Source organism: Oncorhynchus keta, chromosome 26 (genome assembly GCF_023373465.1).
Source record: "Oncorhynchus keta strain PuntledgeMale-10-30-2019 chromosome 26, Oket_V2, whole genome shotgun sequence".
Taxonomy (NCBI): domain Eukaryota; kingdom Metazoa; phylum Chordata; class Actinopteri; order Salmoniformes; family Salmonidae; genus Oncorhynchus; species Oncorhynchus keta.
Genome location: NC_068446.1, coordinates 23,513,027 through 23,539,940, shown reverse-complemented (window position 1 = coordinate 23,539,940; position 26,914 = coordinate 23,513,027). Strand labels below are relative to the sequence as shown.

The 26,914-nt window shown below is 43.4% G+C and overlaps 1 protein-coding gene across 5 annotated transcripts; it reads left to right on the top strand.

Moving 5' to 3' along the window:
- Positions 1-739: 739 nt before the first annotated feature.
- Positions 740-26,493, top strand: LOC118359112 (protein ECT2-like). Of its 5 annotated transcripts, none has more exons than XM_035737362.2 (26): positions 740-963; positions 5,245-5,403; positions 5,553-5,632; positions 6,243-6,338; positions 6,988-7,170; positions 7,829-7,918; positions 8,055-8,162; positions 10,301-10,374; positions 10,516-10,646; positions 10,798-10,913; positions 11,292-11,354; positions 12,094-12,319; positions 13,299-13,423; positions 14,401-14,520; positions 14,634-14,702; positions 14,785-14,895; positions 15,143-15,239; positions 15,524-15,605; positions 15,746-15,824; positions 18,856-18,975; positions 19,749-19,887; positions 20,981-21,135; positions 21,904-22,011; positions 22,907-23,047; positions 23,719-24,067; positions 25,498-26,493. In XM_035737362.2, the coding sequence occupies exons 2-25, from the start codon at positions 5,274-5,276 to the stop codon at positions 24,052-24,054; spliced, it is 2,979 nt and encodes a 992-aa protein (XP_035593255.1). In that variant the 5' UTR covers positions 740-963; positions 5,245-5,273; the 3' UTR covers positions 24,055-24,067; positions 25,498-26,493. The 5 variants fall into 5 exon arrangements, with proteins under 5 accessions (XP_035593255.1, XP_035593256.1, XP_035593254.1 ...); XM_035737361.2 differs by having other exon boundaries at positions 741-963; positions 5,241-5,403; XM_035737363.2 differs by lacking the exon at positions 6,243-6,338 and having other exon boundaries at positions 5,241-5,403.
- Positions 26,494-26,914: the final 421 nt, after the last annotated feature.

Genomic DNA, 26,914 nt, shown 5'->3' with positions numbered 1-26,914 from the left:
TGCCCAGATCCTTTCTAGTTCTGCCCACTATGACTCATTTGTACCCATTGGAAACTACATTGATTTAGTTATAAAAAATAATCGTCCTGGTCTGTTTAGTCTCTTCGCAAGCATTCCCTGAAGATTCGCAATGTTGCAGCTCTGGATTTAGAAACTTTGTGAACAAACTGTGGATTAACTCTTAAATTGGGTTGAATCAAGGTTTCCGTTGACGTGACGCCTATCCATAAGAAGTTTTAAATAAAGTTTTATCTATTAATCTTGTTGCACCACATTTTAAAATCCTTCCTCTAATCTAAGTTTAGTTTTCACTTTAAACCTATATTAATTTAAACCATGTTGGTGCAACCCAACCTCAGTGATGACAACAGGGAAATGCAGATGTAGGCCTGTACTACATGTATTCTGTCTTGAAGCCTTGCCTGTGTTTGAGAAAGTTGATTTCCCGGTAAACTTCGTAGAAAGTTGATTTACCTAAATTAACTTGCCCAGGTTTAATGACGTAGAAAGTTGATTTATTTAAATTAACTTGCCCATATTTAATGATGACATTCTATAATAGAAGCGGACCATAAATTTGAAGAATATCTGGTAAAGTTGTGTATAACTTCGTAGCCAACCCTGTGGCCACGGAGCGCCTATGCCCTGCACAGTGCCAGTGGGCATTGTAGTTTGAATCCACGAGCCAATCAGTAGCCGCGCAGGGTTTATTCAGCAGGCTTTCCCATTCTTGTCCAATGAGATTACAGACGCCTTGTTTGCATTGCTTTTTGAATTCGGATTGAGGGAGTTGACAGATTTATCCACGCGCAAATATATATATTTACTTTTTAGAGACGGCAATAACCTACAGATAGTTAAGTGTCAATTTAGTTAGCCAGCCGCTAGCTAGCTAGCTGAACTGGTCGACTAGCCAGTTTACCACTCACCTGCGATTATTTGTTGTTAATTCCGAAGGTTTATGTAAGTCTTAACATTTGTTTATTTTCCAGCAACCATGTTTATGAAGTACTGTAGTTAGTTAGCTAACGAAATTCGTTAGTGTTTGATTTAATTAGTTGACGTTAGTAACAACACGTTGTATAGGGTAATGTACAGTCGCAAACGTTTAGCCAGTCTGGTTCGTTTTTGTTAAACAACCAGTTAGCTCGTCTTTGACGAGGGTTTTCACTGTACGTTGGTGCAGTCATAAATACACTTGCATTTGTGTTGTTTTGCTGGTTAACGTTACATAGTTAATCAGATGTTGCTAACTGGGGTCGGGACGTATGTTACGTTAACGTTGTTACGTCATGTTTGTAAAATAGTTTTCTGGAAATGTTTTTTAAATGCAACATTGGTTTTCAATGGCTTGACAATTTTGTCGTTAGAACTGAAATTCTATAAAGATGTGTGATATAACATATAGGGTGTAAGTGGTATATACATCTGAAATTAAGTCATATTTTGACAGAAATAGCTATGTTTATCAACTTGACCAATCCATATTTTAGTATTTGGCTATCAAAAACATGTATATGTATGGAGAACATCCAACTTCCTTTTTATATATATTCTGGCTGAACTTGGAGAGAGAACCTCCTTATTTTACTTTACCATAAGATTAATGGCAGTATTCTGAGACCATAAGACACTTTTTATTTTTGTATTCTTTTGATGTGTAGGGGGGGTCATCATCAAAGTTATTTGAAGTATTTGGTTGTCTGTATGTGCAGAATGTTACCTTTCCCAAATCCCTGACTTGTCTACCATGTCTCAGTTTGGCACCCCTTTAAGCCCAATGTTTCCTTTTTGCAACACTTCCAAAACTACCTCAATACAAACATCATCAAAATGAAAATAGACAGTCTGGGAGAATTGAAAATTCCAAAAAGAATGAATTTAGCAGTATTGATTTTGTAATTGCTACTTTTAGCATAATAATTGTCCATGGCAAAATACATTGAATTGAAGGAAATTAGCTTTTAAATGGCAAAATTCTCACGTTCCAAGGCAGAATATGTACTGTACAATCGCATCAAATTAGCTTTAAAACTGCAACATTTTCTTTCAGCTCCACGGCAAAATGTGTAGAATTGCAGGAAATTCACTTTAAATTGCAAACATTTCTCCAAGCTCCATTGAGAAAATGTTGAATTGCAGGAAGTTGACTTAAAGAACCAACATTTTTCTTCGCCGCTAAAATGGGGGGCCTTGCCGACCATTCCCATCTTACCTAGAAAATCCCTGAATAAATCCTTGCCTAGGGTACCAGTGTGGTCTCAGACAAGTTTGTAACATTTCAGAGACTACTAATACAACAATGTAGTCTAGCGGTTAAGAGGTTGGGCCAGTAATCAAAAGGTTGCTAGTTTGAATCCCCGAGCTGGCTAGGTAAGAACATCTGTCTGTGCACGTGAGCAAGGCACTTAACCCTAATTGCGCCTATAAGTCGCTCTGAATAAGAGAGTCTGGTCCATTTTTTAATATATATATAATACAGGATGCAATTTTAGAGACATTGTATTTTTGCAACTGTGGGTCTCACAGGGTTAAAGGGGAATGTCTAAATGTTATGACTTCATATTTATCTCCAGCACCACCTCAACATACAGTTGAAGTTGGAAGTTTACATACACCTTAGACAAATACATTTTAACTAATTTTTTTAAATGTTATTTTTTACAATTCCTGACATTTAATCCTAGTAAAAATGACCTGTTTTAGGTCAGTTAGGATCACCACTTTATTTTAAGAATGTGAAATGTCAGAATAATAGTAGAGAGAATGATTTATTTCAGCTTTTATTTCTTTCATCACATTCCCAGTGGGTCAGAAGTTTACATACACTCAATTAGTATTTGGTAGCATTGTCTTTAAATTCTTTAACCTGGTTGTGGAAGGCTATCCGAAATGTTGTCCTTTAGCGATTTAGCCACAACTTTGGAAGTATGCTTGGGGTCATTGTCCATTTGCGACCAAGCTTTAACTCCCTGACTGATGTCTTGATGTTGCTTCAAAATATCCACCAAATTTTCCTACATCATGATGCCATCTATTTTATGAAGTGCACTAGTCCCTCCTGCAGCAAAGCACCCCCACAACATGATGCTGCCATCCCCGTGCTTCACGGGTGGTGTTCTTCAGCTTGCAAGCCTCCCTTTTTCATTATGGCTAAACAGTTATATTTTTGTCTCATCAGACCAGAGGACATTTCTCCAAAAAGTATGATCTTTGTCACCATGTGCAGTTGCAAACAGTAGTCTGGCTTTTTTTATGGCGGTTTTGAAGCAGTGGCTTCTTCTTTGCTGAGCGGCCTTTCAAGTTATGTCGATATAGGACTCGTTTTACTGTGGATATAGATACTTTTGTATCTGTTTCCTCCAGCATCTTCACAAGGTCCTTTGCTGCTGTTCTGGGTTTGATTTGTACTTTTCGCACCAAAGTACGTTCATCTCTAGGAGACAGAACACATCTCCTTCCTGAGCGGTATGATGGCTGCGTGGTCCCATGGTGTTTATACTTGCGTACTATTGTTTGTACAGAGGAACGTGTTACCTTCAGGTGTTTGGAAATTGCTCCCAATGATGAACAAGACTTGTGGAGGTGTACAATTTTTTTTCTGAGATCTCGTCTGATTTCTTTTGATTTTTCCATGATGTCAAGCAAAGAGGCACTTAGTTTGAAGGTAGGCCTTGAAATACATCCACAGGTACACCCCCAATTGACTCAAATTATGTCAATTAGCATATCAGAAGCTTCTAAAGCCATGACAATTTTCTGGAATTTTCCAATCTGTATAAAGGCACAGTCAACTTAGTGTATGTAAACTTCTGACTCACTGGAATTGTGATACAGTTAGTTATAAATGAAATAATCTGTCTAAACAATTGTTGGAAAAAAGACTTGTCACGCACAAAGTAGATGTCCTAACCGACTTGCCAAAACTATAGTTTGTTAACAAGAAATGTGTGGAGTGGTTGAAGAACGAGTTTTAATGACTCCAACCTAAGTGTATGTACATTTCCGACATCAACTGTATGTGAAAATTGGCTGTTTCTGTTTTGTAGTAAAAAATGTATTTCCAATGATACCATAAACCAGTTAGTAGGCAATGCCTACTCATAATTGGTTAAAGTCACAATACACACTTTTTTTACTACAAATCCTAGAAATGTGCCATTTTCACATGTTAATGTTGCAGTGGTGCTGGAAATGGTGAATATAAAGTTGAGCATTTTTTGAATTTCCCTTTTTAAGGACGTGGAAAATGACTGTACCTGTATAGCAGGGTGTGTCCAACGTTGGACAGTATGCCCTTAATCAGAAGATGGTTCTAATTAGAAGGTCCTTGAATGCATCACTGAGCTTTGCCCAATAAATAATCGAATCCAATTGTTAGACACTACCACTCCGTCCGTGTATTCCCTATATTCGTTGCCGCCACTCCAAAATATATCATAAAAACAAAATACTACAACTAAAACCAGATATAAGTTGTAGAAAATATAATGGAGTTTTGTTTTAATAAAATAATATTTGAAGTCTAGCAATCACTAAAATAAAACTAGACTGTCGAGGCAAATCTCCCCCATTTGACTTTGTGTTTGGGTCACTCAGATAGAACACTGCATAAGCCATGGCAAAATGTGTAGAATTGCAGGATATTAGCTTTAAAACAGCAAAAGTTTTCTGAGGCCAAGAGGACAGGCTCAAATTTTGGTTGCAGACTGCGGCATTAGCCATGCCCCGCCTCCCGCTAACTTTGTCACCACTGAAGTAAAAACATTTTTTTTTATATAATTCATAGGGGAAATGCTGAACATGAATGTCAATGTTTGGTCACACATGCTTCATTCTACTTCTCGTCTGCGATAGCATGGTGCCCATATTGCAAGGCTGATTAGCTAAAACAGACAGGTGTACGTTCAAAGCGAACATACCACATGGAATTCATGTTTGGAATTTATCTGGGAGGAAGGTGGTTGCGTCTAAGCAACATTTACCACAACCTACTAATTACAACCATCTACCAATTATGGATATACATTCAATCGTGGTTTAAGTATCACCAGGCAGAGGCACATATTGGCAAATAACTCGCAAGGTGAGATGCCAATATGTTATAAGACCCGAATTCCACTTGGGTATAAAATGGGCTACACACATTTTTATTTTCATCATTTATATTCCAAGTGGTTTGGCATTTGACACCTCACTCTCTCCTCAAGCTCTGACTTTACTAACTTTTGATTGTTTAGACAGGATTGTGCCACCACCCGTGTCACACTTCCATGGCTGACAGCAGCATAGTTACTTTGGGGATGGCTCGGAGCCTGCTGGTGGACTCCTCTGTGTATGACTCCAGGATGGCTGAGACTACTAAGGATGTATTCCTGGGTTTGGGCTCTGAAGACATGGAAGGCAAGAGTTTCACCCTTTCTCTCAATCAGTGTGATATTAACTGCTTTTTACCTGAGGCTGTCACTCAAAACAGGAAGGATTTCGTTTTATGATTGCTTTCACATTACCTTTGAGATTCACTGTGCCCTTGGTCCTCTATTCCCTTGTAGAGATGCTACCTCGGGTCGAAACCAGAGTTGTTCTGGTAGGAGAAGCTGGAAAAAATGGAGCACTTGTCAAAGCACTGCAGGTACCGTGCCCTAATGGTTTGAGCCCAGTTGTATGGGCTGTCATTGTGGAAGCATCATTGCATTATGATTTGTTGCGTGTGATTGTTTTCATTTAGATTTTTAATAATGAGTACAGTGAGTATACAAAACATTAGGAACACCTGCTCTTTCCTTGACATACATTGACCAGGTGAATCCAGGTGAAAGCTATGATTCCTTATTGATGCCACCAATTAAATCAGTGTAGATGAAGGGGAGGAGACAGGTTAACTTTGTCTGTGAATGTGAAGCTACGGCACAGGGCTCAACTGTAGGAATAAAACGGGTTCACTCTTTAGCGACTGAGAAGCTTTTTGATCTGAAGGCTTCTTTAAATGATCTATTTTGTGTTCCAATCTGTAGTAGTGGCACATTCGCTGACAGCTTAATCAGAGGGCGAAGTCTGCTGAGTGATTTGACAAAGTTGACCTGCTGCTTTCAACTTTATTAATTTAGCAGAACTTTCCCCCCAGATAGCGTTTGACATTTGTTTGAAGTTCTTGCCTTCTGGGTTGCAATGACACAGGCCCGTTGTTCAGATAATTTGTCAGTTTGGTGTCGCCAGCTTGAGGTCAATGCTTCATTTTGCAGGCCGTCAGAATAATGGAAGTCCCAGTGGTTAAGATTAGAGGAGGAGAACCGGGTGCTGAGACTGGAGAGAAATTGATAAAATCTATAGTCAATATGGTAGGTCTTTTTTCGGTGTTGCATGCTTTAATCCATCAAGGGGGGTCTCTTTGCATGGGCAATCTCAAGGTGATTGGTGTGTAGCTGCAGCAGTGTCCTCACAATTACCGGTAAATGTCACAGATTTATACTGTTAACACCTGTTGTCCAAGCTTAGATGTCTCTAACAAAATGATCTAACACGTTCACACTGTTTATTCCTCTAATGCTTTGTCTTCTGGTGTATGGTGCCAATAATTCTGTGGGGATTATGTATTTTATGAATACGGTTTACAGGTATCATACATGATTTCTCTCTTCAGCTCAATGATCTCTGATTCATATAGGCTGTGTTCTTGATTCAATTTCTGCTCGACTGAATTTAGTGAGTCAAATGGAATCAAAATAACACCCTCAGAGTGAGCACTGGAAATTGTTTCATGCGGCATTGAGCAATGTCATGGTGAGCATCGGTCTGTCTCTCTGCAAATTAATGAACGGGTTTCAAGTACCTGAACTTCAATGTTTACCGTTTGCTCTAAACTCACCTACTTTAAATGTATCACTCATATTGCAATATAATATCATGATTATCAAATGACTCCTTTGATATGAAAGGGCTGCTTGTGTGTCCCTACTCACATTAACAGCAACCTTTTTTAATCCACAGGATATCAACGTGCCTTGCATAAAGACCGACAATGTCAAAGAGTTTGGAGATGGAGAAAACACTGAGTTTGAGACGGTGTTTGTGCTCAAAGACTTTGCCTCTCCTGACTACATCTATCTTTACAAACATGACAACCGGATCGTGGGCCCCCCGGTTGTTCTCCACTGTGCGAGACGAGAGGAGGTAAGGACAGGAGCAAATCACTCCTGAAATATACTCACTCACTCTGGGATGGCACTCGCAGTGCTCGGCTGTGGATCACTCCTCGCCGGTTCAAGATATGAGGTTTTGACTGTTATGGTGCAATTTAGCATCTGCCTGCAATGGGAGATGAAGTAAAACATGGCAGAAAAGGTGTGCTTTCAAGTTTACATAGATTTATATGATGGGTTTTGATTGTTCCCGTGAACCCTGAGAAATGCATCACTGTTGTCTGGTCTAAGCAGAGCACCTGCTCAACTCAGTCAGATTACTGGGGAAGATGAACACACCTGTGGCCACAGATCACTGCAAACCTCACCAGTCACCTCTCCAAGATGAACGTATATCTATGAAGGAATGCATCACAACTCTGAACTGAATAGATTTAAAATATGGCCGTATTCAGAATGAGAAATGATCTCTGCATCGATCCCCATATCTACAGAGCCTGGTAACTTGGAGATCAACAGAACACACACATACTTACAAATGCAGTGGCCTTTCATACAGCTTTGCTACTGACCAGTAAATACCCCCCAAAAAAAAAAAAATGTACTTGATAAAAGCAGTGGAGGAAATGATGCATGAGCAATGTTACCAATATCCGAGATTTATAAGAACCATTTGTTGTTTCCCACAGCCCCTGCCGTTTTCCTCTCGTCCTCTATACTCTACCACCATGCTCAACTTGTCGCTGTGTTTCACCGGTTTCCGCAACAAAGAGGAAGTTGTAAGTGGAATGGGTTCAAGTTGACTGTCATTATTTGTAGCACTACCAAGTACCAACATGTTGGTTTTGTTTGCTTTTTAATGCTAAGAGATGTGTGTTGGTGCCAAATGTCACTTACTGCCTTTAACCCCCGCAGAAAAACCTGGTGAATCTGGTGCATCACATGGGAGGCACCATTCGGAAGGACTTCAGCACTAAAGTCACCCATCTCATTGCATACTCCACTCATGGCGAGAAATACAAGGTTTGTAAAACACCCCTAACCTTTCCTCCCGTCTGGAAGAGCTCATGTATAGACCTAATCCATGCCATTTATTTTCTTCCCCACATGACATTTCATTTGCTGACTTAAGTTTTTGTTTTATTGATTCTCGGTGGTTCTGTTCGCTTTTCTCCACCCCATCTTTTTCTGAGTTGAAAGCTCAACTTGTTTAGATGTTTTGCTCCAGCACTTTAAACAGGAAAGTAGCCTAGCTCTCTTAACAGACATACTGAGACATTTTACATTGGAAAGTGAGTACTTAATGGAGTACAAGAATGAGATCCGTTTCAATACACTATGCCGTTTTTCATCCCTGGCTTTTGATGGAGCTTTTTACCTCTTGCAGTACCTGGCACACAGCCTACAGCTGTTGTAAAAGAGGGCCAAACACCTCAATCCTCTTTTAAAGAGTAGTTTCTGTACCATACTGGGCATAAGAGGCTGCTGAGGGGCTGGAACAGAGCAAATAGAATGGCATCAAACTCATGGAAACCATGTGTTTGATATATTTGATACCATTCAACTCATTCCTCTCCAGTCGTTACCACAAGCCAGACACAAGCCCCCCAATTATCCTGTGGTACCTGGGTATATCGTATTGCCGGCAGTGCACACAAGGGCCTCTTTCTTTCCTGACGTAAAAAAACGAAATAATGCACAAAACAAATGTAGGCAGCATGGATCTTGATCCAGGAGGGGATTGTCTCTGCTTTAACCAAGAGGCTGGATCTTGCAAGTTAGCCACTTAGTTCGCAAACCAAATGCATAGCTGGAGCCCTGATCTGAAGATCACTTTCTAAGATGTGCCAAATAAATTGACTTCTAGTTATAAACCGTTGTACCCACCCACCGAGCTTTAGGGAGCCCCCACAAAAAAATCGTAGTCTTTATTTCATAATACCCCAGTATGTGGTATATACTAGAGGTTTACCGATTATGCTTTTTCAACACCGATACCGATTATTGGAGGACTAAAAAAAGAGGATACCGATTTAATCAGACTTTTTTTGGGTGGGGAATAATGACAATTACAACAATACTGAATGAACACTTATTTTAACTTAATATAATACATCAATGAAATCAAGTGCTGTTTGAATGAATGCTTACGAGCCTGCTGGTGCCTACCATCGCTCAGTCAGACTGCTCTATCAAATCATAGACTTAGTTATAACATAATAACACACAATAATACGAGCCGTAGGTCATTTAATATGGTCGAATCCGGAAACTATAATCTCAAACAAAACGTTTATTGTTTCAGTGAAATACGGAACCGTTTGGTATTCTATCTAACGGGCGGCATCCCTAAGTCTAAATATTGCTGTTACATTGCACAACCTTCAATGTTATGTCATAATTACATAAAATTCTTGCAAATTAGTTCGCAATGAGTCAGGCGGCCCAAACGGTTGCATATACCCTGACTCTGCGTGCAATGAACGCAAGAGAAGTGACACAATTTCACCTGGGTAATATTGCCTGCTAACATTTCTTTTAGCTAAATATGCGTGTTTAAAAAATATATACTTCTGTGTATTCATTTTAACAAAGGCATTGGTGTTTATGGTTAGGTATGTTGGAGCAACAACCGCCCTTTTTCGCGAATGTGCACCGCATCGATTATATGCAACGCAGGACACGCTAGATAAACTAGTAATATCATCAACCATGTGTAGTTATAACTAGTGTTTATGATTGATTTTGTTTTTTATAAGATAAGTTTAACGCTAGCTAGCAACTTACCTTTGCTTCTTACTGCATTCGCATAACAGGCGGGCTCCTCGTGAGGCAGGTGGTTAGAGCGTTGGACTAGTTAACTGTAAGGTTGCAAGATTGAATCCCTGAGCTGACAAGGTAAAAATCTGTCGTGCTGCCCCTGAATACGGCAGTTAACCCACCCACCGTTCCTAGGCCATCATTGAAAATAAAAATGTGTTCTTAACTGACTTGCCTCGTTAAATAAAGTTGTATATAATACAATTGGCGTCCAAAAATACAGATTTCCGATTGTTATGAAAACTTGAAATCGGCCCTAATTAACCGACCATTCCGACTAATCGGTATACCTCTAGTATATACGGTATACCTCCTAATATGACATACTTCTCTGTGTCTAGCTTGCTGTGTGTATGGGAACACCCATCCTCACCCCAACTTGGATCCATAAGGCCTGGGAGCATAGAGAGGATGTGTAAGTATCTCCTCACGCTACAGACAATGGCCAAAGCCAACTGCATGCCCAGTCCTCATTGTGGTCTTCACGTTCATGTCTGTACATCAATGTATACTATTATGTACATGTATGAGGGCTGACAACCACCTGTTCTTACAGTAGTTTCCATGCTGGAGATGAAGATTTCCGCACCGAATTCAAAGTTCCCCCCTTTCAAGACTGTGTGCTGAGCTTCCTGGGCTTCTCAGATGAAGAGAAGACCAACATGGAGGAAAGGACAATCAAACATGGTATTAGCCAGAGGTCTTACATTTTCAGTATTTATTTTTTGTCCCTTCATATGTTTTATCTAGGCTTTACAAAAGCTACTCTACAAGCACATTATCCTCCCTTCTATTATGGAGTACTTTTGGAGTTTCTAAAACTTTGTGTTTCTCCAAGGTGGCAGCCACCTGGAGGTTGGTGATCAGAAGTGCACTCACATGGTGGTGGAGGAAAACGCTGTCAAGGAGCTGCCGTTCGTACCATCAAAGAGACTGTATGTTGTCAAGCAGGAGGTGAGCACTTCAATGTAGTAGGTGTCAGCTTACATCACCGTACTGGCGGTAGGCAGACAAACATGTAACATTTCCCAGGTCAACAGTATGTCTGACTGAAGCATAACACCTCAAATTCATGTGCCTCAAATTCACGAATTCTCTAATATGTTGGCGTTGTCAAGTCTGGGAAAATGAGCCTTGTTGTTTTCTTCTAAGGATTATGTCAAATACGTATTTCTATTTCATGTATTTGGCTGTATTGATTGGTAAACTCTTGCCTCACTTGGATGATCAATATTTAATTTTCCTTTCGACTAGACAAGTCATTTGAGCAGAGATGGTGAGCACTGGTGTTCCCCACCTTGTATCAATACTCTTTTTCTTTGCTTGTTCAAGTGGTTCTGGGGAACGATACAGATGGATGCCCGAGCAGGAGAGTCCATGTACTTCTATCAGAAGGTAAGTTTAGTCTGTCAGTCAATCTGATTCATCCTCCCAATGCCCCTACACAAACCTCTATACAGTGGAATGGACACTGCTAAGATTCTATAAACTGTGTCACGCATATCCTCATGATTATCCCTCTCTGGAAGGAGTTTGGGAAATAAAATGCAAACATTTTTCACGTACAAACTTTGTCCAAATCAAAAAAGCTCCCCCAAAATTGGATGATCCCTGTGATAGAATATTTACTTTGATTGGCAATGCTCTGCATTTTTTCAAAGTCCATGTCTGGATTGTAAGAGAAAGCGTTCTTGGAAAGCGTGTTAACGTTTTAATCAAACTTATATAAATCTGAGTATTCACAATAATCGTAGTATTGTGCGCTTGCAAACCAGTGGAGGCTGTTGAGGGGAGAACAGCACATAATAATGGCCCGAACGGAGCAAATGGAATTGCATCAAACACCTGGAAACCATGTATTTGATACCGTGCCACTGATTTGACACTTATACGTGTAATTGCTTTGCATGTGCAAACGGATGATAAACTAGGTGAAATTATGGCTTCACAAATCTCATCACAATTTTGAACCTCTCCCCTGCAGAGCTTAATCGAGCATCTGACCAAAATACGTGAGAATTTAGTTCTGGTTTAACAGAGATGCCTTTCCACCACAGTGCCTTCCTTTTTCTTTTTACACACATTTTTCTCCATACACCCTCATCTGACATGCCCACGTTTCTCCTACTCTCAGATGGACAGTCCTGTGCTGAAGAAGGCTGTGTCCCTGCTGTCCCTCAACACACCCAACAGTAACCGGAAGAGGAGGCGTCTGCGGGAAACCCTGGCCCAGCTCACCAAGGAGACTGAGATCTCTCCCTTCCCTCCACCCCGCAAGAGGCCTTCTGCCGAACACTCCATGTCCATGGGCTCTCTGCTGGACATCTCCAACACCCCCGAGACCTGCAAGGCCTTGGCAGGTGAGAGAGGAGCCACGGTCACTCATCAGCCACACACGTCATGTCACAGGGCTGGTAACACTGGGTGTTAGTTAGCCTGTCAACGGTGGTTAATAAGCGCCTCTGACCTCGTTAAAAATTAATGCAGGCAAAAACAGACAGGGATTATAGCATCATTAGTGTCTCATGTCAGCTGAAATCAGAGCCTTGTCATAGACTAAGGAGGCGGTCACTGCTTGTTGCAGGGGGAGGCAGGAAGAACCAGCACTCTCTGCTATTCTGTTTGAACTCCCCCCAAAGAGACTGAACACCCTGTCTTTCAGAGCACAGTATAGAGAGCAGCAGGCGTAGGAGGTGCTGTGCTGAGGCCAACAGGCAGAGGAGGATGAGTGCCAGGGAGATGAGTAGGGCGGACAAAGAGTGGCCCTAGCACTACCACCCCTCAGCAGGAAGCAGAGACCCCAGAGGCCCCCATGGGCCCTCAGGACAGGGAGTGTGTCCTTAGCCAGCCCAGTCCCCGGCCACAGAGACTGGGGAGGGTTCGTGGAGGGACTCTTCACAGGAGTCAGTCTGTCTCAGCGAATGCCAGGAGATGAAGGGTCACTCAGTTGAACTGTCACTGTGGGGAAATCCGATTTGGTATGATATTAGAAATTATATAAGAACTGTCTAGATGATCAAAGTGGTGCAAGAATAGTAGGTTGAGCCTTAAAGCCTGCAGAGTTGACTGGAGAGTTGAGGATGAAATTATATGAAGGAATGGGATTATATGAAATACATTTAGTTGCATTCTGGAACCATTCTCACGAGCTAAGATAAAAGCCCCAAGTCTTCTGCAGAGTAGCGTTCACTTTGCATGTCAGAATCTCAATTTTCTAAACTCCGAGACACCCAGGAAGTCAAAATAAGTTCAGAAGTTGTGGGTAGTCAAAAGAAAACATGTTTTTCACCACTGTCTCAATCAATATACACCTCTTGACGATCCCTGGCTCTCTTCCAGAACATTCCCGGCCCTTGAAGAGCTCTACACCTGCTGTCCTGAAGCAGTCGGCTAGATGGCAGGTCTCCAAGGAGTTGTACCAGACAGAGAGCAACTATGTGGATATTCTCACCACAGTCTTGCAGGTTTGTCGTTGCTGCTGTGGATGTTGGGCTCACTTAGCACCACCGGGGCTGCTAGGGTCCTAATCAGGCTGTCCCACTGGTGCCTGAGTTCAGTAACCAGTGGGGGAGAAAATTAATAGGATTGTGCGCATCAGGACTGTCAGCCAGCCAGGCTCCCACTCGCACTGCAGAGCTCTTTGCTGCTCATCGACCCAAACCTCAGGCCTGTCCTTGTCTCATCGCTCCTATTCTCACATCTCCCTCCTCTGCTCGCTACAGCATTACTATGATACCAGTAGAATGAAGGTGTTCAGCAAACCTCACTACCATATTTCCTAATCGGTGTGGTGTACTCTACTTTTGCGCGTACATCACCTTGTTCTCTTTCACCCTGACCCATGCCCACTCACTCCCACTCGTATGCAGTCACCAGTAGTGTCCTCTCTCTGTACCACGCCCACTGCACCATGCCAGCCCAGGAGACAGATGGCCGGCTTCACATTGGATGGTCTTTAACACTGACTGCTGACCCCATGTCCACTGCCCTCTGAAGTCAGCCCATGAACTGGCCTGCCAAGAAGTTGGCTTGAATACCAATGATCCCATTATGATTCACACATGTTGGGCGCTTGTTAAAATGTATTTTTATTAGAAGGTAATTCCAGGCCATTTTGAACCTTTTTGATTATACTTTTTACAGGGAAAGCTGAATAGAGCTTTGCTAGATCAGAACTTTTTAATGGGAATCATTTCTTGTAGTTTATTAGGGGACCTACTTTCACTGTTTGAGTTTTCTATGTCTTTGATAAGATGATGGGGAGGCAGGGTGGTCTTTTATAATTAATACTTACCTGCACTCTAAAATGATTTGACTTTCTACTTTTACAAACATTCTCATAGAACTATTCAGTCTGAAATAGAGAGTACCTTGTGTATGTATTGATTAAGGGAATAGTGGGCTAAGTCTGAGTCTCACCTGAAACGTCTGTTCCTTTTAGCTGTTCAAAGTCCCCCTGGAAAAAGAAGGCCAAGTTGGTGGACCCATTTTGGCTCCGGAAGAAATCAAGACCATCTTTGGCAGCATCCCAGAGATCTTCGACGTACACACCAGGATAAAGGTGGGCACTTCTCTCCTTGAAATATCCCAAGATGACCTGAACAAGAGTTTAATCTGCAGTGAAGTCACCTAAACGCCCTCTGTGTCTCTCTGCTTATTGGGTTGATTTGACAGGCCGATCTGGAGGAGCTGGTCATGGACTGGTCTGAGGACAAGAGTGTCGGGGACATCATTCTCAAATACGTGAGTATAGCAGGCCTTTGTTCTGAATGTTGTATTGAGCCATTTTGGACATTCTCACTCGGTTCCTTTCTCTGTCTGTCAGTCTAAAGACCTGGTGAAGGCTTACCCGCCATTCGTCAACTTCTTTGAGATGAGCAAGGAGACCATAGTGAGGTGTGAGAAGCAGAAGCCAAGGTTCCATGCTTTCCTCAAGGTATGTGACCTCTGAGACGATGTACATTTGTGTATACATCCACGTGAGTGTAGGTTTAGAAGTTACCATATGCCTCATGCTAAAGGTCATTCATTGCTTGTCTCTATGTACAGTGAACTTGAAGAAAATGTCTCGGTCTGTGTTGTGGATGTGAGTGATTGTGTGTGTGTGTGTAAGTAAGCCGCAACATGTCTGTCAGGTCTCCTCCTGCTTTAACAGCAGTGTTTGTTTTGTTTTTTGCCTCCAGATCAATCAGGCGAAGCCCGAGTGTGGACGACAGACGCTGGTGGAGCTGCTGATTCGCCCTGTGCAGAGACTGCCTAGCGTCGCCCTTCTCCTCAACGGTAGACTACACCGCACACAAACACACTTGACAGCCAAATCTTGAGCAACATGGTACATATGTGGCGTGATAGAAGTACTAACTTTATGCATTCTCCTCACCTGCATATGAAGAGAGCGCTTGATTTCTGACTAAAATGTCACAGGAAAATACTGATAGATGCTCCTCGCCTTTATCCACAGTTGTGTTATAAATCTGTCGGCCATATCAGTTGTTTGCCCTTGGCTTTTTTCACTGTTCTATCAATTATATATGTCAACGTTCATTGACCCATCTATCTTGCAGATATTAAGAAACACACTGCCTGTAACAACCCTGACAAAATCACTTTGGAGAAGGCAATCGAATCACTCAAGGAAGTTATGACGTGAGTCAACTGTGCACCACCGGCCATGCATGAAGCATTTTGTTGTAATTAAGTTAAAGCCTCATCCATTAGCCATGCATTTACATAAAGTGATTGTAGCATCAGTTGGCTAACGGAATTTATTTGACCCCCCCCCCAAGTCACATAAACGAGGACAAGAGGAAAATAGAGGGACAGAAGCAGATCTTTGATGTCGTCTATGAAGTTGACGGCTGCCCTGTAAGTTGTTTGTGCATTTCTTCACCGAAATGTGGCACGCTTTGTTGAGCCGCTAATCCGTTAATGGCTGTCCTCCAGCACCATAACGGCTAAGCCTCTCCCATAATGGCATTAATGGCTGTCCTCAGCACCATAACGACAAGGCCTCTCTCTCTATGCATTAATGGCTGTCCTCGGCACCATAACGACAAGGCCTCTCTCTATGCCTTAATGGCTGTCCTCAGCACCATAACGACAAGGCCTCTCTCTATGCCTTAATGGCTGTCCTCAGCACCATAACGACAAGGCCTCTCTCTATGCCTTAATGGCTGTCCTCAGCACCATAACGACAAGGCCTCTCTCTCTATGCATTAATGGCTGTCCTCAGCACCATAACGACAAGGCCTCTCTCTCTATGCATTAATGGCTGTCCTCAGCACCATAACGACAAGGCCTCTCTCTCTATGCATTAATGGCTGTCCTCAGCACCATAACGACAAGGCCTCTCTCTCTATGCATTAATGGCTGTCCTCAGCACCATAACGACAAGGCCTCTCTCTATGCCTTAATGGCTGTCCTCAGCACCATAACGACAAGGCCTCTCTCTATGCCTTAATGGCTGTCCTCAGCACCATAACGACAAGGCCTCTCTCTATGCAATAATGGCTGTCCTCAGCACCATAACGACAAGGCCTCTCTCTATGCATTAATGGCTGTCCTCAGCACCATAACGACAAGGCCTCTCTCTATGCATTAATGGCTGTCCTCAGCACCATAACGACAAGGCCTCTCTCTATGCATTAATGGATGTCCTCAGCACCATAACGACAAGGCCTCTCTCTATGCATTAATGGCTGTCCTCAGCACCATAACGACAAGGCCTCTCTCTATGCATTAATGGCTGTCCTCAGCACCATAACGACAAGGCCTCTCTCTATGCATTAATGGATGTCCTCAGCACCATAACGACAAGGCCTCTCTCTCAGCACCATAACGACAAGGCCTCTCTCTATGCCTTAATGGCTGTCCTCAGCACCATAACGACCAGGCTCTATGCATTAAGGTCCTCAGCACCATAACGACTCTCTATGCATTAATGGATGTCCTCAGCACCATAACGACAAGGCCTCTCTCTCTATGCATTAATGGATGTCCTCAGCACCATTAGGACAAGGCCTCTCTCTATGCCTTAATGGCTGTCCTCAGCACCATAACGACAAGGCCTCTCTCTATGCATTAATGGATGTCCTCAGCACCATAACGACAAGGCCTCTCTCTATGCATTAATGGCTGTCCTCAGCACCATAACGGCTAAGCCTCTCCCATAATGGCTGTCCTCAGCACCATAACGGCTAAGCCTCTCCCATAATGGCTGTCCTCAGCACCATAACGGCTAAGCCTCTCCCATAATGGCTTTAATGGCTGTTCTCCAGCGCCATAACGGCAAAGGCCTCTCCCATAACGGCATTCATGGCTGTCCTCAGCAACATAACGGCCAGGCCTCTCCCTATGCGTTAATAGCTGTTCTCCAGCACCATAACGGCCAGGCCTCTCCCTATGTGTTAATAGCTGTTCTCCAGCACCATAACGGCCAGGCCTCTCCCATAACGGCATTCATGGCTGTGCTAATATATGCCATTTAGCAGACGCTTTTATCCAAAGCGACGTACAGTCATGTGTGCATACATTCTACGTATGGGTGGTCCCGGGGATCGAACCCACTACCCTGGCGTTACAAGCGCCATGCTCTACCAACTGAGCTACAGAAGGACCCCATGTGCTCAGCAACATAACGGCCAGGCCTCTCCCTATGCGTTAATAGCTGTTCTCCAGCGCCATAACGGCCAGGCCTCTCCCATAACGGCATTCATGGCTGTGCTCAGCAACATAACGACCAGGCCTCTCCCTATGCGTTTAATAGCTGTTCTCCAGCACCATAACAGCAAGGCCTCTCCCTATGCGTTAATGGCCGTGCTCCAGCACCATAACGGCCTGGCCTCTCCCTATGCGTTAATGGCTGTACTCCAGCACCATAACGGCCTGGCCTCTCCCTATGCGTTAATGGCCGTGCTCCAGCACCATAACGGCCTGGCCTCTCCCTATGCGTTAATGGCTGTACTCCAGCACCATAACGGCCAGGCCTCTCCCTATGCGTTAATAGCTGTTCTCCAGCACCATAACGGCCTGGCCTCTCCCTATGCGTTAATGGCTGTACTCCAGCACCATAACGGCCTGGCCTCTCCCTATGCGTTAATGGCTGTACTCCAGCACCATAACGGCCTGGCCTCTCCCTATGCGTTAATGGCTGTACTCCAGCACCATAACGGCCAGGCCTCTCCCTATGCGTTAATGGCTGTACTCCAGCACCATAACGGCCTGGCCTCTCCCTATGCGTTAATGGCTGTACTCCAGCACCATAACGGCCAGGCCTCTCCCTATGCGTTAATGGCTGTACTCCAGCACCATAACGGCCAGGCCTCTCCCTATGTGTTCACCCTGATATCCCTATTTATTTCAGCTAATTTCCACGGGATGCATTTTTTTGTACTGTTCACTGCGTATTTATAGCTTGTAATTAATGGATTATTGTGCTGGAGTTAACTTGATAATGTGTGTGTGGAGAGAATTTGTGTAGAGCTGTGTGTATGTGTGAACCGAAGTCCTCTTTTCAGGTGATAATAGTGGAGATGAGTTGGGACTAGAGGGAGTGAATTAGTATACCTTTGGCTCTGGGCTGTGAGTATAGCTCTATTTATCTTGATTTGGATAAGCAGAGCATCCAAATGAATAAACATAGTTTGATGATAGGGTTTTAAAGGAATAATGGGACTGGAAATGGAAATTCCTCCATCAGCCGTGCAGTGAAATTACCAATCTGTGGAGTTAGACCCATTAATACCAAATATGCCGCTTTAAATGAGGCCTGTGATTGAATCATGAAGCTCTCTCTGGTGACCGTGTTTGTTTGTTTATTCAGGAATGGTTGCTGGATGTCTTTTTGGTTGTGTGATATTCATCCCGTCTTCTCGCTCACTCTCTCTCTCCTCCTCAGGCCAACCTGCTCTCGTCCCACCGCAGCCTGGTCCACAGGGTGGAGACCATCGCCCTGGGAGACAAACCCTGTGACCGAGGCGAGCACGTCACACTCTTTCTCTTCAATGACTGTCTTGAGGTAACGCCAACATCAATGAAGTAATACCAACATTGAAAACCTGCTCATCTGACACTCCAGCCAGGCTCAATGATATGCTGAATATTTGAACCCTGGTCAACATGTCACTGTATTGACTAGTGATGGCCCAGACATGGCTTTAGATGTTAGAACTTTACAATACACCCAAAATGCCCTCCCAAGTTAATGCCATTGCTCATTTGAGAAAATCTTGCCCGTCCTCTATCCCCCCACATTATGAAATCTTTGGGACTTGAGATGCTAAGAAAATGCAAATTCAGTAGCAAAGAGCCCCACTGGCTGATTATTTATGGGTGTGCAATCTATCGTTGCTGACACAGCTTCTTATCTGGCTCCTAATTAGTGAAGTGTTGCATTAGAATGGGGGTTAGCAATCAAACCCAGAATGGGTGTGGGCGAGGCGGCCTGATTCAGGAGTGTCAGAGCAGCCTGGTAATGAGCATGGGGAGAGCAGGGGCTGCACTCTTCAATTATTCATTGATTAGCTCCTCTGTATTCAGATCTCCCCTACCCCCAATAGATATCAAAATGCCTTCATGGGACAGACCCAACCCCTGCCTCAGCCCCCACACAGGCCAGTTAAACACATGCTAATGACTTGGACCGTTTACCTTTTATAAAAGGCCCTATCGATTTGTCACAGCTTAACCACCACATACTTACATACATACTTCACTTCACTTCACTTCACTGGAGAGAGAGTTTAGGTAGGGATGGAGGCTTCCATACTTCAACTGTGTCTGTATTTGCAGATTGCCCGGAAGAGACATAAGGTGATCAGCACATTCAGGAGTCCTCTGGGCCAGACGCGACCTGCAGCCCAACTCAAACACATCACCCTCATGCCTCTGTCCCAGATCAGGAGGGTCCTGGACCTGCAGGATACAGAGGGTGAGTGAGCCCCAGACCCTGGCATGTTCTCTACCTACCTACCTAACTATCAAAACCTATCAATTCAAATGTTAGTCACATACACAGTTTACAGCAGGGATTCAAGGTGTGAAGAAATGCTATGTGCTAAGCTCCCTCAATGCAGTACATCAGACAGTAATAATACAAGTCAAGTCAAAAATGAGAGGTTGTAAACATAGTAATAATGGACTGTATTACACTGTGTTTAGAAATATTTTATTCTACCTTTATTTAACCAGGCAAGTCAGTTAAGAACAAATTCTTATTTTCAATGACGGCCTAGGAACAGTGGGTTAACTGCCTGTTCAGGGGCAGAACGACACATGTACCTTGTCAGCTCGGGGGTTTGAACTTGCAACCTTCCGGTTACTAGTCCAACGCTCTAACCACGAGGCGTTGGTAGTGTAGGTAGTGTCTTGGTCACGCTGTGGAATACATAGTATATAATAGAACAGCAGAGTTGTGTGTGAGTTCTGAGCGCGTGTGTTTGTGTAAGGATTGGATGTGTGGGTAGGGAATGCAAATAATCTACGGTGCCGATAATGAGGTGGAAATAGTCTCTAAGGTGCAGATCTGTAGGGAGACGGCTAGGGTTAGCTGTTCAGAAGTCTGATGGCCTGTTTACCTACCTACCTACCTCAGTGTTTAACATCCATTACTAAGAAACATGACCACTCCTTGTTTGTGCTTCTTTTGGGTCGATACACATTCCCTGAGCAGGTATATTGCTCCATTCTGTTTTCCCTGTATCGGGAAATGTTATTCATAAGCATACTAGATAGTCTAATATTTGGCGTCAACACTGACTGAAATGGCAGCCCAGACATAATCAAGCAAACATCTCTCCTCTCTCCCACTAGCAGTGACTCCGCTTTTTTGGCCTTGTAATGGAGCTGCTAGGTTTAATTTCACTGTCAATATGTACTATAATTACAACCAGTGTATGTTGATACACCAGAGATAGCTCTCTATGCATCTTAAAGAGAAATGGGATGCATGTTTTACCAGCTAGACTATTGACAATTTTGAGTGGTCCAAACCTCGCTCATTTCTCCTTTTCTCTCTCTCTTAGATTGCCGTAATGCCTTTGCCCTGGTGGTGCACCCGCCCACAGAACAGGAGAATCTTCTCTTCAGCTTCCAGCTGACCACTGAGGATACGGTGAAGTCAACCTGGCTGAAGATGCTCTGTCGCCACGTAGCCAACACCATCTGTAAGGCTGACGCGGTGAGAGAGGCAGAGTGAGACAGTGGTCCACTGAGCCGCTATAGGCTCGTCGGGTTGGGTTGGAGGGCTCCTCCTGAGAACACATGTTGCAACACATGTTGCCTGTCTATCTGCTCCTCTCATTAACACAGCCAGACAGGCTGAAGTGACCAAGGCATCCCTCACTGGTCTGGTGTCCTCATGCAGAACATGGTGTATGGGCTCTTTAGAGGATGATGAGGACACAAATGCAATTATTTTGGCCAGTTTTAGTACACTTACATATCACGTTGCGTGAGTGGCCTTTTTGGTCATTTCAATCCTATTAGATTGTCCTCTGTGGTTAAACTGGAAGACAGATTCATGTAATTAGAAGTGGAATTGTACTAGAACTAACACTAAAGACATAGATGGGTTGTTTTATCTCTCCACAGGTCTTTTCACTGATGTAGTATTCAAGCTTGAATGAGGAAGCTAACTAGTAATTGGCTGCCCGGAGACAGACGTGCATTTCCCAACATAATTAAAAACAGGCGTAATAAGCTTCGGAGGTGAGCCCAGCCAGTCCCAGCTGTCAGGAGTGAACTGTCCACTAGGTGGCGATGTAGACCTCTACTACAGGCTGGCCTTGCTATCTTAATTGATTCACTGGCTTTCTCCGCACCCTGAATACCAACCAGTGAGCTCCAGCTGCATGTAAAAACAGACAACAGTTTCTCACTCTATGCATTTTGACAGCGAAGCAGAATGGTCTGGAAATGTATTTATACTTGTTTCTATTTTAAACAGGAAGATCTAATTCAGTGCACTGAGCCTGACTCTGTCCAAGTGAGCACAAAGGATATGGACAGCACGCTGAGTAAAGCCTCTAGAGTCATCAAGAAAACTTCAAAGAAGGTAAAATGGGCTCTGAATTAGCCCATCTCTCTCCTGTGTTCCACACAAGCACATGTTGGATATTGGACAAGCTGACTGTTAAACAGAGCTATTTTCAAAATCAAATCCAATTTTATTAGTCACATGCGCCGAATACAACCGGTGTAGACCTTACAGTGAATGCTTACTTACGAGCCCCTAACCGACAGTGCAGTTTAAAAAAAAATAATACAGATAAGAAATTAAAGTAACAAGTAATTAAAGCAGTAAAAAAATAACAATATATACAGGGGGGTGCCGGTACAGAGTCAATGTGCCGGGGGCACCGGTCAGTTGAGGTAGTGTGTACATGTAGGTAGAGTTAATTAAAGTGACTATGCATAGATTATAACAGATAGGGTGTGTGTGGGGGGGGGGGGGTTCCGGAGTCTTATGGCTTGGGGGTAGAAGCTGTTCAGCTCTTGGACCTAGAATTGGTGCTCTGGTACCGCTTGCCGTGTGGTAGCAGAGAGGTGACTAGGGTGGCTGGAATCTTTGACAATTTTTAGGGCCTTCCTTTGACACTGCCTGGTATAGAGGTCCTGGATGGCAGGAAGCTTGGCCTCAGTGATGTACTGGGCCGTTCACACTACCCTCTATTGCCTTGCTGTTGGAGGCCAAGCAGTTGCCATACCAGGCAGTGATGCAACCAGCTCTCTATGGTGCAGCTGTAGAACCTTTTTAAGGATCTGAGGAACCATGCCAAATATTTTCAGTCTCCTGAGATGGAATAGGTTTTGTCGTGCCCTCTTCACGACTGTCATGGTGTGCTTGGACCATGTTAGTTTGCTGGTGATGTGGACACAAAGGAACCTGACGCTCTCAACCTGCTCCACTGCAGCCTGTCGATGAGTGTTTGTGACTGTTTAACCCCCAGGTAACGAGAGCATTTTCCTTCACCAAAACACCCAAACGGGTAATCCAGAGAGCCTTCATGGCCAACAGCACCTCCGATGACAAGAGCCCTGGCCCCAGCTCAGAGAACATGATCCATGTTGGAAGCAGTGCCACCCTGTCAGTAAGTTCATCCATCCACCCGTCTACTTCAAAGGTCCAGGCCTTGAACAAGGTTTGTCTAATCAAGTCGAGGCTAAAGGGGCATAGTGCAAGATAAAAGAGCAATGGCAGAAGAATCTCGAGTCATTTTAGGATTTTGAGATGGGTACTGTAATTGCACCATGTACCCTGTTTTTCTCAGAAAATCAATTTGCAGTGCTCTCCAAAGCATAGTCCTGAAAGGGTTGCGTAATTAGGTGATTGTTGACGTCTAATGGTGAAATTGTTCTGCCAGTGCAAGCCATATTATTTTTGAAGGAACAGCTTCAGTTATTCAATTAACGATGACACATGACTGTTTTGAACTTTTCTCCTTTTTTATTCAGTTTGGCTATTTATTTCCAGTTCTTCTAACTGCGTCAGATGATGACAGGTTTTATTTTATCTGTCTTTTTCTGACCTTTTCTCTACTGCCTTTTATTAGAGTGGAAAAGATGAGTCATACAATACTAAATATTTGAAGTAAGGTACTGCACTCAAACTTTGCTATTAAAAAGGGATTTTAAATGCAACTTGATGCAGTAGTGTGACATGCAGAGTCTGACCTATGAGTTGACAGGGTCTCTCCCATGAGTTGACAGGGTCTCTCCCATGGTCTGTGACTCTCCCCCATTCTTTGCTCTGTGACTGTAGATGGCCCGCTCCACCTCAACATTCAACCTCAGTGGTTCTACAGCTGCTGCTGTGGTGCAGCGCTCTAACTCCCTGGACCACCCACCCTGTCCCCGCCTCCGTGTTCCCGTCTGTATTCATACCCCAGACCCAACCCCTTGTCCAACCTGCCCTGAGGAGACCCCACTTAAGCCCCAACCCACCCCCACCAGGCCCCCTTACTCTGCCGGCCCCCCTACCTGGAGGGTCCCGTCCAAAGGGAGGCTTCCCCCTGGGGCCTGCAGGGACCTGCTGGTCCCCTCCTCTGACCCACACAAGGCAGGCTGCTTGAGGCCCCGCAAAGAGACCCTCCTATAGGCGGCTGACTGACGTGAGCATCACCATGCTGGGTTTAATACCCCTTTTACCTCACTGGGATAGGTGGTGGCTTTCTCACTGACTAACTCCTCATTCCTGGGCTGTGGTGGCTCTCTCTCTCCGGCTCTCTGTGGGCTCCCTCTTGTCTCTTATCTGCTGCACACCTCACACACTCAGCTCCACTAACATCAGCTTGCAGCGCCGGGCCGATGCTCACTTTTAGCTTTTACATAAGCCCTCTCAATTCATTTTGGAATATAGGGAGGAGTGTCTTACAGCAGTGGATTATTTGGTTATGATCTATGGCTTCTAAAACAAATGTGTTGTGGTGACAGTGATTTACATTTTTCTCCCACTAATGAAATAAATCCAACATTGTGTGCAGCACTATGCTTTAGTGTTTTGATGGACACTCCAGGCCTTTTGACAATCTGTCACTGGGCATTTGTGAAACAGTGGCTTCATGTGTGTCCTGACTCTCTTGTTCTGTATGTCCTCGCTGTGCCACTGCTATTGATCCTACGCCCTTAAATTTAAACCGTAATGTCACCTCAAATCTCATTAACCTGACTGGGCCCTGTCAAAGTGAGAATGTGTTATGGTGGTTATATCAACAAGCAAACGGTGAGAAGGTGCTGGTGCATAAATTGGGTTGCTTTTCAGGCTGGCCTTTACTCTCTGGCTTTAGCCGGCCACAGCTTTACTGAAGGAGGATACATGACGCACACCTATTTACGCTCCTACGTTCGTTAACACTCCGGTCTCCATAGGGTAGACTCTTAATGAGGGTGAAATATGTATGCATTTTAACCAGCCAGACCTTGTGGTTCCCCAGAAATCACCCTGCTTTTATGCAGCAGCACCTTTCATGTTGGCCTCCCCAAGTTGCCCCGGTAACATATAATCAAGGTTCCTTTTGAATAGATCTGATTCATCCACAGTAATGAGCAGCACAGGGACAGAGAGAGGAAACTACGTCTTCACAACATGGCAAAATGTTGAATGGTTTTGGAAGTTGGGGGGAGTATAGTAATATTGTATTGGCATCACTCGCTCGATTAGTTCAATGCCAACATTTGGCAAGGAAGGAAGGCAGACTGGCACTGGGGAAAGCTGAATGTAAAAGTAATTAAATGAGACTTCCATATAAAACGACCTTGTATCCTTCACAATGCACTTCCCACGAGATTGCTTTTGCGGACCACATGACAATCCATCTTTGTGCCGTGGCTTTTAAAGGTCCACCAGGAGTCCCAGCGTGTACATGTGATCAGAAAGCCCTCATGTTGAATGACTTAAGTGCTCACTTGAGCGTTTGCTCATCTCTAACCCTTCAGTGTAACTCATTGTCCTTAAATTAACACTCGAGGGGTCGTTTCTGTTTTGGAACCCAATCAATTTCCTAATTTAATTAATGTCCCTGTCCTGTTCTGTTCCCTCCAGGCGATGCACTCTCCCTCCATGGTCAACCTACCGTCCATGTTTGAGAGGAAGTACCACACGTTCAGTCGCTCCACATCCCACCTGTTCTGATTGACTCTTAGAGGAGAGAAACACGGCAAGCTGTTCTGAATGGTGCACCACTCGCTGTAATTCAATTAGCTCACCTCTCTGCAATGTTACTGCAGATTGGCATTAATGAACGCACGATCATTCAGATAATGTCTGACTTGGAAAATGAAAGCTGGATACTCTTGTATTTAGTGTTTACTTACAATGTTACAAGTTGACCTCATGTCTGAGACAGTTGGGAACATTTGATTAACATGTATAGGTATGATATTTACTGACATATTTTCTGTATTTTTGTCGTGGAGGGATATTATTCAATGAATGATAAGCCAATAAACGTGTTACTTAGTTTTTTGGGGAACACGCCTGTTGGCTTCACTTACTATAGTTTCCAGCTTTTATAAAGCTCTTGAAATGTTTTAACTTTTTGATGATATAAATGATCAGGATTTGGGGAACAGAAGCTACTGTTTGCTGTTTTGTAAGTGATTTGTTTTATGTTGTAAAGTGGGTATGTTTTTCAGGAGGGTCTAAGGGGATGATGTTGCATTACACTACATTTATTTTCCAGAATCATTTTATAAATTGTCTATATACAAATCCTCTTGCTATTTATGTGTACATTTGCCTCCCTTTTGTCTGCCATTATCTATAATTGTTCTGATTTACCTCTTGTCAAAATTGTCTTCCATTATGTGTATTCCATACACTTACACATGATCCAACGTTAAGCTTATTTCTGGTGGGTTATTCAGTTATAGGATGTTGTTCACGACTTCTCTTACCAACACATGATGAATGGAAAAAATGTATAATTATCTCCCATTCATCTGTATTGAATAGTGACTATTATTATGCAAAGTCACTTTATTATGGTTTGTAATTTAATTGTTTTACTCAATTTTAATAAAAATGGATGATATTGAATGTTGTGGTTTTTTAGGATGAGAAAAACTAACATGCATCTCATGTCCAGAGCAAAGTCCTGCTCTATAAACAATGCAAGAGAAACTCCATCCATTTTACTTATTCAGTCAGTTACTTCTAATGTATTATGTCCTTGGTGTATTATCCTCCTTACTTAGGGGGGGAAAGTGAAAATCTGAACCATGTAGGCTTCTGCAGAGAAATGCACGGAATTCACTTTGCAAATTACCATGAAGCAATAAATTGCTGCCTGAAATGAATTTGGAAAATGTTAACTGGATGCCATTTGCATCCTTTGACCCCTCTGTTGAAGTGTTGTTCTGAATAGCACACTAAAGCAAGACATGGCAGCCATTTTTATTGTCTCCATTTGAGCAATAAATGTACATTAGCACAAAACAATCAGTCTGTGATCATGTGT

Bases quoted from the DNA above. Each gene is read 5' to 3' on its own strand.
- LOC118359112 (XM_035737362.2), top strand. From the start codon at position 5,274: ATGGCTGACAGCAGCATAGTTACTTTGGGGATGGCTCGGAGCCTGCTG. The intron at 12,320-13,298 runs GTGAGAGAGGAG...GCTCTCTTCCAG, and splicing joins GACCTGCAAGGCCTTGGCAG to AACATTCCCGGCCCTTGAAG. The intron at 14,521-14,633 runs GTGGGCACTTCT...TTGATTTGACAG, and splicing joins ACGTACACACCAGGATAAAG to GCCGATCTGGAGGAGCTGGT.